At 37.0% G+C, this 14,876-nt stretch overlaps 1 protein-coding gene across 1 annotated transcript; it reads right to left on the reverse strand.

Moving 5' to 3' along the window:
• Positions 1 to 560: 560 nt before the first annotated feature.
• Positions 561 to 1,501, reverse strand: LOC120247392 (RNA transcription, translation and transport factor protein-like). The gene has a single exon (XM_039255262.1). It carries the CDS (start codon positions 1,471 to 1,473, stop codon positions 742 to 744), a length of 732 nt encoding a protein of 243 aa, XP_039111193.1. The 5' UTR covers positions 1,474 to 1,501; the 3' UTR covers positions 561 to 741.
• Between the last annotated feature and the right edge of the window lie 13,375 nt (positions 1,502 to 14,876).

Here is a 14,876-nt window from a genome sequence, read left to right on the forward strand (position 1 = left end):
GAGTCCCAGAGTTCCCTAAGTCTGTTTTTTTAATATTTATTTTTGAGAGACAGAAAGATAAAGAGTATGAGAGGAGAGAGGGGCAGAGAGAGAGGGAGACATGGGATCTGAAGCAGACTCCAGGTTCTGAGCTGTCCTCACAGAGACTGACACACGGATTGAACCCACAGGGAGTGAGATCATGAACTGAACTGAAGTTGAATGCTTAAGCAACTGAGCCACTCAGGCACCACCCCCTCCCAGTCTATTTTAGAGTTGCACATTTCTTTTTTGTTTTGTTCAGCTTGATTACTTACCATTACTCTTCTACGTCTGTAATTCATTCCTCTGCTTCTTACAGTCTGCATTTCATTTCATTAAGCATGTTTCTAATCTTGTTTATTGCACTCTTCATCTCTGATTGGTTCTTATGTATCTCTGTGTTAAGGATCTCACTAATGTCTTCTTTTCTCAAGCTCATTTAGTATTCTTATAATTGATCATTGGTTTAAATATTCATTGGCACATGTTACTTAAGTCTGTTTCACTTAAAACTCCAGCCATGATCTTGTTCTATTCTTTTTTTTTTTCCACTTTCCTGAACTTTATTAAAGAAAAAGCAATGATGGTAAATCTCAAGAACAGAGTCAATTTTCTAGTATTCTTCCCTTGAAAATGTGACATTTGATTTCCAAACACATGCCAGAGTGTACATGGTTCCCAACTGTACTAAGTAGGTGAGAAGCTGAAATCCTAAAACGTTCATCTTCCAACTTTCCCCAGTCTGTGGTCTGTCTTTGGATCAGCAATAATTGCCTGAACAGCTACTATGGCTTCATTAATTTTTGTCTGTAGCTCTCTGAGCTCTTCTATATGCAGCAATCGCAGAATTTGAGCAGCTTCATTAAGAACTGCATCTCCTGTGTCAAAACCAAGAATGTGTTTATCTAAAGCAACAGGCAATTCCTCTTTTGTTTGATTTGCTTTAGCAACTGCATCCTGAGTCAGGTGCTCCTGAACCAAAATGCGAATTGCCTTAAGCATTACCAGGTAATCATCATGACGCTGAATCTGAAGGTTAGCCAAAGCCATTACACCAGCCTTAAGATCTGGATTATTTACATCCAAATTGATCAATGGCTCAGCATTTTTAGCTGTATTGTCAGCATTTTTTGTATTATCAGGTACCAAGTCCTTGTATTTTTCAGCATTATCTCCATATTCAAGTCTAACAGCTAATCCAAGACGCCAGTCAATTGCTTCTTGTCGATCCTGAATCTTGAAAGGACAGTTAACATCTCTGAGATACTTTTCAAAGAACTTGGGCCAGTCACTGCTGTGGATGTTTCTTAAATTACCTCTGTCTTCAATCTTGTAGTGTCTGATTTTCTGGTCTTCAAGCCAAACAATAAAGTTTCTAAATTCTGTTTCATCTTTGCAGTTGAAGCCAGCCGGGTTGTGGTAGTCAGGGACCGTCAGCTTGCGTCGGAACATGGTCCCCGCGTCCCGCTCTGGTCCCCCTGGTTTCGGCCGGGAGAAGAGAGGTTGATCTTGTTCTATTCTTACGTGTGGAAAAAATTTACTGTATTCTCATTTTGTTTAAGTCTCTGTGCCTGTTTCTGTGTTTTTAGAAAGTCAGCTGTGTCTGCTCTTCTGGATGGTAAAGCCCTTATGCAAAATCCTATAGTACCCGGTCACGTAGTGTCCCTTTTTCCTCAGGGCCTGGCCTCAGGGCCAAGAGTGTCTGCTGCCTGTGCTCTGCTGTTTTATCCTGGCCTCTTTATCCTTTAGGCCAGTCATCTGCAGAAGCTATCTTTGTCTTTTGTGGGCAGTGTTTGGTCCCTGTCCTGAATGTGGCAAGTTTTAACTAGGTGTGCTTGGTTTGATCTGCATGTGAAATGAAACCTATCAATATTGCCACTGGAACTGAGGGCCTGCAAAATTCCTGGGGATGGAGATGTGGTGTTGTCAAGGGTTTGGGCTTGCTTTCTGGGAGAGGGGTGGGGCTTGTTGTAAGCAAGTTAGTGAGTGTTTGCATTGTGCTGATTTCTGTAGGTGGCCCTGTGCTTATGCTGTGGGTCCAGAGAAGGCAATGACACCTGCCAGTTCCTTGGTTCCTAGAAGAGTTTCTCCATGAATGTTACCTCTCTGGGATACTCTTTGAAATGAGTAAATAACCTCCCCAGTGTGCAGTGAGTTCTCTTCAGATCACTGTTTTCACCCTTTATATCTGCATGCTCTTTGCCTTGCCTTCTCTCCAAGATGGTCCCAATGCCTCTGAACTCTATCTAAGCCACGTCCGTTGACCTTTAAAACTATAGGCTTTGAGCCCTCCTGGTTGTAAGAACTCAAAAAAATTGGGCCCTCTAGATTTCCAAGCCAATTGCTATAGGAATTTGTTTTCCTTTTGCTTTCTCCTGTGTATTAGTCTGTCTCTTACTCTTCCTCTGTGATCGCAGCTCCCTCCTTACCACCATGGCCATGACCTATTTCTCTCCCAAACCATGTGTCTCCATTTCCCACCTTATTCATTGTGGCCCCTTTCTATATTTAGTTGTGGAGTTTGTTCTGCCAGTTTTCAGGCTGACTTCTAGGGTTTTCAGGATGACACAATAATTATCTAGTTGTATTTCTTGAGACACGCTGAGCCTAGCACCCTCCTACTCTGCTGCCATCTTCCCCTTCTCTAGATACATACCTTTTTGTCTCATAAATAATGTGGAATATTTTATCCCAGTTAGTAGCTTACTTCTGTATTTATTTTAAGTGTCTTCCCATGAATGGAGTTTTAATTTCAGTAAAATTAAGCATTAATGTTGAAATTTTGCTTTTTGTATGTGTTGATATTGTATGTTGTATAAATATGTAATAGATTTTTTAAAAATTGGTCTTTTTTTATTTTAAAGGGAGACAGGAGGAGAGAGAGAGAGAATATCTTATGCAAAGTTATCACTCCACACAGGGCTCACTCTCACAACCATAAAATCATAACATGAACTGAAGTCAAGAGTCAGGTGCCAAACTGAGCCACTCAGACATCCTTATATTGATCCTTTATACTGAAATTTTGCTGATTTCACTTATTAGGTCTAGTAGATTTTTGATATACATATGTATTTTTTTGCTTTTTAAGAATCACTCAGATTTGTTATTTACAGAATTGTTATGAACAAATAGATTTGAATCATGTTAGAAAATGTTACAACTCAGATTTTATCAGGACCTCCTAAAAATCAGATTTAAAATAACAAAAGCATTAAAAAATGAAAAAGAAGAAAATTTATTTCTTTAATTTAGTTACTTAGAGTTTGAATTCTGATTTCTAAAAATTTGCTTGAGAGGATATCTAACCAGTTCATTGAATCCTTTGTGTGTCATCTAATGGCTGTTTTGTGTCAGTTATTCAAGTCTCTCCCAGTAATAGATCTCAAAGACACAATGCAGAAATATGCTGAGTCTGTAGAGTCTCTAAGCCCAAAAGTATGCTCTGAGTGAGTGAAGACCCTTGACATGAGAAGATTGTATGAGAACATAATAAAAAGAGCTATAGCTGGGGCATTTACAAAAGCTAGACTGACACATTAAATCTCTTGAGGCCCTGAGGAGAAGCTAGAGTAACAGCTAAGAATCTTTCTGGGTTACGGCTTTCTCTAGTATAAAGAACATTATTAAAAGGATACAGGGTTACCAGGTAAATTGGTTTAAATAATTAAGGCTGATATGTAAATAATTACAAAATTAGGGAATAGAGTTTCTAGTTTTATAAAATTATAATTATTTTATGTAGAGCCTTAATGTGTGAACCTTAAATTTTAAGAGCATATAATCTTAGAAATGGAAATTTTGAATTTCTTCTTGATATTAAACGGATGCCTACACACACTTATAAGCTGTAGGGCAGAAACTGAATCCTTTTCCAATTGAACATTATGGCAGGTGCCTCTAGAAATACTGTATAAATGACTAAAATATATGATGCAGGAATGCCTAGTATTAACTTGCTGCTGATTCTTCAAGTAGTAAACAGTGAGGAATAAGATGTATAGCTTTTGAAGTGACAAGAGCTGTATCTAGTCACTAGAGTACTATTTAGAAAATATCTGCTCAGTGCATACAGTATATTGGTGTTTCCCTATAATTTATCTGAAAACGTACCAGTGTGGCTAGAGACTACTGAACAGAAGGGAGGATGGGCCTAGAAGAAACTAGTTAGGAAACAAAGAGCATTTTACAGATGAAGATGAGGAAAATGGGTTTTATCCTATATATAAACAGAAGCCAATAGAATTTTAGTGGTAGAATGACACGACCATGTTTGGGATGGAGGATTAATCTTTTTGCAATATAAAGTCAATAATGCAAACCGGACAAGAGAAGAGGAATCAAGTTTGAATACTGGTTGCTGAATTGAACCTTTAGAGGAAAGGCCAGGACAAATTGCTAGAACTAAGATAGTTCATCAGGTGAAAAATCACACAGAAACCTGTGATTTCTAAAACTACACTAATAGCTTAATGCTAGCTCTGCTTATAAAACTACTGGTTGAGCTATTGGGACTAATCCATTGGAAACTCCAATGGGTGATGTCCAACTTTAAGAGAATTAAGAATTATTAGTGATTAAGCTCCACTGAATTTGTAAATTAATAGCCTTCCAGTGAGATCTATAGTAAAACTTAATCAGGTTAAAAAACTATTAATGCCCTCATCTTTTTTATACTTTATACTTTAAACTTTGTTTATTTGAGAACATAAAGTAGAAATCCAGATCTCCAAATGTATTATGTTATTTTCATTCTGAATTAATGGCTATTACCACTAATTTTGTTAACTGCACACTTTAGAAACTTTACTTTTATTCTGAATTGATATACTGGATTTTATACATTAAACTTACAAAAAATAAAGTAAAATAGCTACATTCTTTCATGTTCAGTACAAAAGTCAGATATTCTGTGTTGTTCTCTTAATACTGTTATTAAATGGTATTATGGTTTCGGATGACACTTTCAACCTCTATGTCACCATATCTGAATTTCTAGAATTAAATGTTTGGGGAGTGAAGGGGCACCTGGGTGGCTTAGTCGGTTAAGCGTCTGACTTTCGCTTAGGTCATGATCTCGCGGTTCGTGGGTTCGAGGCCCGAGTCGGGCTCTGTGCTGACTGCCAGCTCAGAGCCTGGAGCCTATTTCAGAGTCTGTGACTCCCTCTCTCTCTGACCCTCCCCTGCTCACGCTGTCTCTCTCTCTCTCCTAGAAATAAATAAATAAATTAAAAAAAAATGTTTGGGGAGTGAAAATGAGTGGAGGTATGGGAAAGACTTTAACTCTTTTAACAATTAACCCTGAAATCTTGGACCTGTAAATAGATTCAATGTGATTTTCTACAGGCTTCCATTTATAACAGTCTGTTTTCAAATCAATGGACATTAAATTTTGTAACTATTGGACATGGGAAAAGAGTACATGGAAAAGGAGGCCATGTGGAGAAATGGCAGGTGGTTTCTTCTGGGGAAAAGAGAAGGAGAATGGCTGTTCTTATGAGCCCTAGTATCCTCTTTCCTTAAGCTCCATGGTCTTAGAAAATGTACATCTCCTAACCATAAAATGTATTAAAATGATGGTCACTGTTCTAGAAATTGCAGAGCTACAGGATTTGATTCATTCCTAAGAGTACAGACCTCAAATAAAAGCACTCCATACATTAGGCAACTGAACTTTTTCTGCTTCATTTGACACATTGTCATGGCGTTCCCTTTAATTATTTAACATTTCCTTCAAATGAAGGACTTGGATAGATTGATTTCTATATTCCTCTGGTCAAATCATTTCTGATTTTCCACATGTGTGTCTAGCTTTTTATTTATATCATTTATTTTTTTGTTTTATCCGTGCTCCAAGTACATTAAACACTGTTAACTTTCTTCTAGGTTCTCAGGTAATATGTTTTGAGTAGATAATCCAATTCCTTTAGCATTTTTAGTAACCATTTATAAAATCAGATAGTACTTAAATTAATATTGGATCTGTGTTGGATGTATACTGATCTAGACATAATTACTTGATGGCACAAGAATGGAAAGTCATTCTTGTTCTCATCCTACATTCACAAAGTAACCTGGTTACAAATTTGAATTTGCTAATAAAGAGAAAGTGTATTGGTCAGCAATTTTGAAAATCCAGTTGACTTACTTGATTTAGATTGTGGCAATTTACCAAAGTATCTTTCTACATACAAAAAGAATTGTACCCCTCTGCCTCTTGTATGGTCTTGGGCTTTCATTGGCCAGTGAAATGTGAGTTGAATTAACATATGATCTGTGTCATTCTCCACGTTCTGTCCTGCATGGCTGAGGTAATTGTGAACGTATCCATTGATATGGGAGGTGTCACAACCTTAGAGCAGCTGAGAATGTTAGACACAGCCCTGGAGAGCTACCTGAACCCACAGTGAAATTTATGTAATGGAGAAGTTAACTCATTATGATAATGCCGTTGATATTTTGCTGTTTTGACTACAGTATGTGCCAGCATATTCTGATTCATACAACTGAAACTTTTTGATAATGGTATTAAACAGTGCCTATTGATACAGTATTTTTTAAATTAAAAAAATGAGGTAGCTAAATTTATGATTATATATTTCTATGTTTTATATACTTTATACTAAATATATATTAATTTATATTTGTTCAGATTATGTTTAGAGGTTATCTTCAATCACTTTTTTATAATATTGAGTATTCATTTTCCTCTCAGTATATTTCTATGACCTTACTCCCATACATTTTCATGAAATAGAAATCTCATATTAATACATCTTTTTCCAAACAAAAACAATCCCTCCTTAAAAGCAATTACTACATTTTTTATAGAAACAAAACTACACAATAAATATGGAAAATATATTATTTTACTGTTATCTTTTCAGTGATGAAGCCATCTCTAGAGCTTCAGTGTTGAGTTTTTGACACTAACCCAGAAATTGAGCATTATGTTAAGTCCTCATCAGGATCATTTTCTTACGTACAAAATTATACAATATTATTACTTTAATATAAACATGCATGGTTTTTGGTGTTTTGTTTCTAGGTAGCTTAATTTAATTACCTATATCTTGCATACCTTCTAATTTCACTTTAATATTAAATCTACATGTACGGAAAGCACAAAAATGTTAAAACATGAAGCCGATTCACTTTTAGTATCAGGACTCTATTGCAGATATTAAAGGACTTAGTTAAAATTCATGTAGCAATTCAGAACCTGAACAAATGGAAACTTGTGTAAATTTAAAAATTAGGAGTAGAAATATCTCAAGTGATTCAACACATTTGTGTCCGTGGGAACTTTGAATATAGAGCATAGAAAAGGAACATGGAACACTGGTGAAATTTCATATATTGGAAAGTTTTACATGATTCCTTCTTTTCCTTCCAAACACATTGGTGATCACAACTGGGCTTTCTTCTTAGAATGATCACAAAGCTGAAGACATGGGGAAGTTGAGGTTCACTGGAAAACATTTTCAATAAAGAATCAAGGATGGATATTGAGGGTCAGAAACTCTCACCTTCCTACATCTCCACAGGCATATGCATGTTTGAGGGCTGTGGTGAGGTAGCTTGTAGTAGCAGAGAATAGACACGCACCATAGCCAAAGGCCCAGGAAAAAGGTGGAGAAAGGGGAAGGTAGGGACAGGGCAGGATTATTGAGTATGGCTGAAGATGCCTGTTAAGAGGATCTCATATCAGAACTCAAGGCACTATGGGAATTGAAGCAGTGAGCAGAGTAGAGGCCAGAGGAAGGGCGAGATGAGCAGGTTAGTTCAAACCATTACTTAACTGCTCACAGTAGTTCTACAGATTGGGCAAAACAGTTGACAACAGATGCAGGAGTCACAGTAATGGGCCAAGAACAGGGAACAAAAGTTGTGAGTGTCAAATAAGAAGGTTACATGGACACATGGCCAGAGCCATGCACCATACCATATGGCATCTTTTAATGTTGCCGCACATTGTCTGTGGAAGAGCTGGAAGGAAAGGCATATATGGATCACTTGTCCAGCATTTCAGCAGATCTCCATGAAGCCTATGAAAGCAGTTAGGAATTATGGTGAAGAATTTTTGCCCTGAAGCTAGATTTCTTAGCTTGATATCGCACCATCCCTAAGCATTTGTGAGTCCTTTGTTATGGTTAAATAAATTTGCTCCACATCGGTCCCTCTATCTCTTGAAGGTAGTAGAAGTTGGACTTACTCCCTAGGTTGGCATGACATGTGGTTATATAATAGCACTTTCCACTGCTGCTAATACTTTTATTCTTAATATGAAATAATTACCAAGTTTCGAAAGGGCAGTAAGATCGAAAATGGGTGTGTGTGTGTGTGTGTGTGTGTGTGTGTATGTATATAGTCCTTTGAACACACATCTTTTTTATTGTGTGTGTGTGTATATGTATATATATATATATATATATATAGTCCTTTGAACACACGTCTTTTTTTTTTTTGAACATATGGATGTATGAACAGCAACACTGATCATGTTTACTTTTTAATTTTGCCTTTTGGGAATATCAGAGAAAATTCAATGGACTTGATACTATATATTTGTATTTAATAAAACACTAATTTTATTTGATATTTCTTATGACTTTTACCTGTCATCCACCTTCATCTCATCACCTTTATTTTCTTTTAGGCAATGAGCTTCTCTAAGCTTCATCAGATCTTTTTAGATAAATAAGGTCATACTGGTTTTGGTTAGTATAGGGTTCATGAAGAGTCTTAATAAAAAGCTGTGCTTAGATATCACAGACTGGATATCTTTGCAAATGAAGGACTAGTAAAAATATCTGAACAGGGGGTGTCATAACAATTTTGGAAATTACTCTGGCGTTAAGACTTAAAAATAAGTAGAAAGGGCAGGAGACTGAACACATAGAGGTCAGCTAGGATGTAAAAGGCTGGGTCTAAGGTAATGAATGACTAAATTATAGAGGTTTTTATAGGAGTAAGAAATAAGTGGTAAGTATGGGGAGATTAAATTGATAGAACTTGGACAAAATGATTGAATATTGGAACAGGATGCAAGGGCAGTCGAATCTACGTGGGATGGAACACTTTCCTCAGTAATATTTAATAATCACACATTTTTTTGCAAAGCCTGCTGAAGGGAAAAATAAAAAATTCTTAACTATACAGATAATTAGTATCTTAAAATATACTTTTTGCAGTTATAGAAAGAGTTCTGTGCAGTTAATGATAATATTTTTATATTAGCATGTGAACTGATCAGTTTATACCTGTATAGAAAACACAGAAAATGGGCAGAATCTGAACATACAAATCCCACCTAAGTCCTATAGATGACTTTTTTTTTCACTAGTTTAATATCAAAGAGGAAGTGAGAAATTAACACAGTAGTTTAAAACTAGTCTCCCCTAGACCTGCAGGGGATTTGTGCAGCAATTCCTTGGGACTTGAAAGTAGGGAAGAGAGGCAGGCAGAGAGCCTCAAGCTTTCTATTCCTAATTGCTGCTTTAAACCTGAACCATTGGCTCACTGTTAAAAGATTGTTTAGAGAGATAATTCTGTGACTATAGAATTGGGAATCCTATCTTGATGGTATTTGCAATTCTTGGATATGCTTATGTTAAGATTAAGTACAAAATAATATCCTAATTTCCCAGCATCTGTTTAGTTTTTTGAGGCCTTCACAGGAAATCTTGACTCAAAGAACCCCATTTAGGTATTGTTTGGTATAGTATGTGGATTTGAGGGTATGCAGTCACCATTGTATTTAGGCTTCTCGTACCTGAGGCAGGTGGAGCAGAAAGAAGTCCTCTTGAATTCCAGGATTCTGCCAGGCCTCTGCTCTGGCAAGTTACACATCATGCTCTGGGCAAGTGCCCAGTGGCATTTTTATAGACAAGATTCTTCTGAAGGCATCGGAAGCGCACTCTTATTTTCTCAGGTCCCAAACCAGTATATCTTGAAGAATATAGTTACTTCAGTAAGGTTTCTGTAGATGTTCCTATGGGAAAATGCAGGAATAGGAGGCAGTTTCCTTCAATATTGAGATGGTCACCCCTGAGAAGGGTTTTGGCAAGGGCCAAAGTTATGTGGTTGAGAGAAAGACATAGTACATAGAACGTGGTATAACAGTTTGCAGATACAGTTTTGTAATCTCTAAAAATGACCTGAGTGATTTTGAGATAAGATATTAAAAGATGTGATGGACTATATTAGTTATCTATTACTTCATAACAGACCACCGTAAAACTTGGTGCTTTAAGACAAAATGATTTTCTCTCTCAGTTGCTATGTGTCAGGAATGTGTATAAGGCACAGTGGACGTGGCTTGGCTTGTCTGTTTAGTGACATTTTGGGCTTCAGTTGGAAAAGTTGAAAAGTGAGTGCTGGAACAGTCTGAATATATGTCACTCACATGTCTGGTGGTGGATGCTGGCTATTGGCTTGGACCTTAGCTGGAACCGTTGCCTGTAACACTTAAATGTGGTATCTCCATGTGGCCTAGTCTTCCCCACAACATGTTGGCTGGGTTCAGATAGACGGACAGACGGAGAGACAGAGAAAGAGAACCAGGCAGAAGTCATTTCCTCTTCTATAATATAGCCACAAAAGTCATCGTCTTCATTCCACAAAGCTCTGTTTACAGCAGTTACGAAGGTGCACCCAAGTTCAAGAGAAAAGAGCATGGATTACATCGCTTGATGGAGATGTATTACTGTCACGTTAAAGAAAAGCATTAAAAAAAATACTTAGGGGTACCCATCTTGGCACAGTGCAGTCTGCCACATGAGCGAAGTAGAGAGAATGTTGAAAATGATGAGCACATTACTGTGCTTTGTTCTGAAGTGCCAATCAAATCTTTCTCCTATTGGTTCTGAACCAGTTGAAAATGTACATACAGAAGTCAGCTTGAGAATGCAGAAACTTTCAATGGAAAATGCAAATCAAAGTCTAAATCGGAATAGTTTTCCCATTGATATGAATATACTTGCCAACCTGTAGAGCTGAGAAGACATACCCCGATGAGTTTTTCATCACTTGCTGCAAACCAGAGCAGAATATATGTGAAGAGGGAAAGGACGGGAAAGAAAAAAAAAAAATAAACGTATATCTCTGGCCAAGGTACATTTTCTTTATTTTGTGGACTCGTCTTTGGTTGAAGTACACTTGCTATGCTGCCAGATAGAAAATGGAATCGAGGGCAGACAGAGTCTTAACAGGTGTTGGTACAAACTTAAAGCTTCAAAGGGACTTGCTTTTTGCTGCCAAGAGGATCGATGCAGATGTACGCTTTGGCTTCTTTAGACTGAAATGGCCTAAATTCTCTTCCTTGAGAAAAGTTTGTGAATTTATTCCATGCTAAAACCTACTGTTATCTGACCAGCCAGGAAACGCTTCTCCCTCAGAAATGGTCTCTTGTCATGAAATATTCAAACGAAAGACAGGCAAGGTTTTGATTTTTAATGATTCCATAAAATACGCTTTGTGGTCTGTTTGGGGGTTTTTGTTGCTGTTGTTCGAGTCATTGGATTCAAGAGCCAGATTTTTTAATGCATCTGTGCCTTTCACTCTCCTGTATCACCACTCTGACGGGCTTTGTGAAGCTCGGGCTGGAGGCTTTCCTACCTGATGGGCCTTTCCCAGGAACACAGGTAAATCACTGCAGCTGTGAGCACTCTTCGCAGAAGGTTAAATTTATTCCACGCCGTAGAGTAGGAACTCATCTCTGTAAATAATTTTATTATGCTCCTTTATAAACATTTTGGTAGAAGAAAATTCCTGGTTTAACTCAATAATGTATTACACTTTCCCTGCCCCACGAATTAGATTGATTACGGTGGCATGTGAGATTGATAATCCATAGATCTGTGTTATGACAGCCATTGTTTTAGTGCCAAGCTGAAGAGGAATGCGTCCTTAAATGTATCATTGTATAAAATATTGACCTAGAGAACTTCATTATTCAAGCTGGAGAGACAGTCACTACTTAACAGTAATAAACTGTTTCTGTGTTACATTGAGAATACTTCGGGAAATATGAGAGTTGTCAAATCTCTTGAAAATCCTGTCTTTATAGTACACATGACACTGAAGCTATAGCTGTATTTTCTGCTAATAAAAGCAAAGGCACAGACAGATGTGAAGGATATCACGGCACACTGACAAGAAACTAAGAAAAATGAATACCTGGTTGAGGAGTCGGAAAGACACAGGCCAATGACCTTGGGAAGCTTTACTCTTTCGAGATATTTTTGTTCTTGTAAGGAGAGCAAAGATAATGCTGCATTAGTGTAAAAAATAAAATAAACCTGAGGCTCTAAACTGAACGCATTGTATGAAAAATATCCTGAAGTGTCTCTTAACAAAAAGTCACATGCGATAACATAAAAATACAAGATGCTGAGCGCGAGCCAGAATATTTTAGAAAAGGCATTTTTGAAGTTACCAAAAATGATATACAGACGTACAAAAGAAATGACAATATGAACCAGAGTGACATTTCTTTCATTTGTTAAATGAGAAATATCCTTGCTTCCTATTAGCCTTAACATCTCCTCTGTCCTATTTTAGCATTGTTAGTGAAGCCTTTCCTCCTCTTTTCGGAAAACTCTGGTTAATATCATTTAAAAAATATAAACACCTTGCATGCCATTTTTGAACGGCTGTTATAGTAACCTCCTACTTGTATGCAACATAAAAAACAGAAGAATCAGAAAGTGTTAGCATATAAAAACACTAATTGATGTTCAGTATAACTCGTCATCCTGACGTGCCTCATTAATAATTAAGGAAGAGTATTTATTATAGTTTTGGTGCTTGATTTTATTTTATTTTGTTCTAGTTTTTGAAATTTAGAATTCCATGAAAACATATGTGGTGATGCTCAGTTATTCAGAATACCGAATTTAACAGAACTCAAACAGATAATCCTATTTTGAATTATCTTAGAAATCTAAATTTGGTTATATTTAACCAAGATGTTTTTGTTGTGATAAAACTTTATTTGTTAAGACTTATAAGAAATACTGTAAATTATGTACTTAATTTAAAAATGACTATAGGGGTACCTGGGTAGCTCAGTTGGTTAAATGCATGATCTCATAGTTCATGAGTTTGAGGCCTGCGTTGGGCTCTATGCTAGCAGCTTAGAGCCTGGAGCCTTCTTTGAATTCTATGTCTCCCTCTCTCTCTATCTCTCCACCACCCACATTCTGCTTCTGTCTCGTGAGAGTGCACTTTCTCTCTCAAAAATAAATAAATAAAACATTAAAAATGACTATAGAAAACTAAAAAAAGGTGTCTTAATCCTCAAGTATCTTATTTTCTGAAGATTAGATAGTTATGTTGTTTTAATTAACATCTTGAGTGCAAAAAAAAAGGCAGCATTAAATTACTTGCAATGTTTTTGTAGCTCTTAATAAAAAAAGTCATCATAGAAGGAAATACAAATATAAATACAGAGAGAAAGAGAGCAATAGGTATGGAGCAAGAGATTTTTCAAAATAGTGATAAGCAAGAGTAGAATAATAAAAATATTAACTAAGCCCCTCAATGTCAAAATTTACTTTGTGCCTTATTTTTAATCTATTAACTAATATTAATGTATAGTATATTATTTAGAATAAATTATTTAATATATTTGCATATTATTGATTATAGTATATTATTTTCTCTATTTTTAGAATTTATTTAATGTTTATTTTTGAAAGAGAGAGACAGTGTGAGCAGGGGAAGGGCAGAGAGAGAGGGAGACACAGAATCTGAATCAGGTAGCAAGCTCTGAGCTGTGAGCAAAGAGCCTGACATAGGCGCCCCAAACGTGAACTTTTGAACATGGCAAATGCTGTGTTGTATTATAAAAGATTCCACCTCCCACTCTTTCCAAACCATTGTAATTGTTAATCTTACAATAAAATGTAAGACTGCTGAGTCACCAGAGATGCTAAAATTTACTTCCAGGCTAGTAAGTGATGTCTGGTGTCATCAAGGTAACCAACTTGTCAGTCACTGAGAAGTCCAGAAGACATGGCAGAAATTGTTACCCACGTAAAATTCTCTGCCCTCTCGTCAACCTTCACCAACTACTTTTCCATAGGGTTACTAAGTTTGAAATAAAACCATTGACTCTGGTTCCAGAATTCTTTACTTCAGTAGCAGAACTATTGTATCTGGAAATGGCTGCCGGCTAGGTCTTAAACTGCATTATGTCTTGGTAGATTGAGAAGCTAAGAAAATCTATTAACGGGATTCTGACCGGCCTTTCCTATTAGTATTTCTCCTGCATTCATAGAGGCTAATTCTAGTCCCCATGGTGCCTCAGGGATTTTGTTTGTTGTGTGTGTAATTTTTTTTTTTTTACCTTAAATTTTTTTTTTTTTAAAGTTATTTGTTTTGTGGGAGAGAGAGAGATTGGGGGAGAGAGATTGAGGGAAAGAGACAGAGCATGAGCAGGAGAGAGGCAAAGAAACAGAGACCATACAAAGCAGGCTCCAGGCTCCCAGCTAACCTCACAGAGCCTGCAACAGGGCTCAAACTCACAAGTAGTGTGAGATAATGACGTGAGCTGAAGTCAGACGCTTAACCTACCTAGTCACCCAGGTGCCCTATTTTTATTTTTAAGATTATCAGTCAAATGCAGATTTTTTTTTAAAAGACTGCCTATGTAGGCATGTATTTGTATATAGTCATTCATTTCCCACTCCACTCTCACATTTTTAAAATTTTTTTTTATTTTTGAGAGACGGAGACAGAGCATGAGCAGGGGAGGGTCAGAGACAGAGGGAGACACAGAATCTGAAACAGGCTCCAGGCTCTGAGCTAGCTGTCTGCACAGAGCCTGATGCGGGGCTCGAGCCAACGGG

This window comes from Hyaena hyaena, unplaced genomic scaffold, assembly GCF_003009895.1.
Source record: "Hyaena hyaena isolate Hyena2069 unplaced genomic scaffold, ASM300989v1 scaffold_518, whole genome shotgun sequence".
Classification (NCBI taxonomy): domain Eukaryota; kingdom Metazoa; phylum Chordata; class Mammalia; order Carnivora; family Hyaenidae; genus Hyaena; species Hyaena hyaena.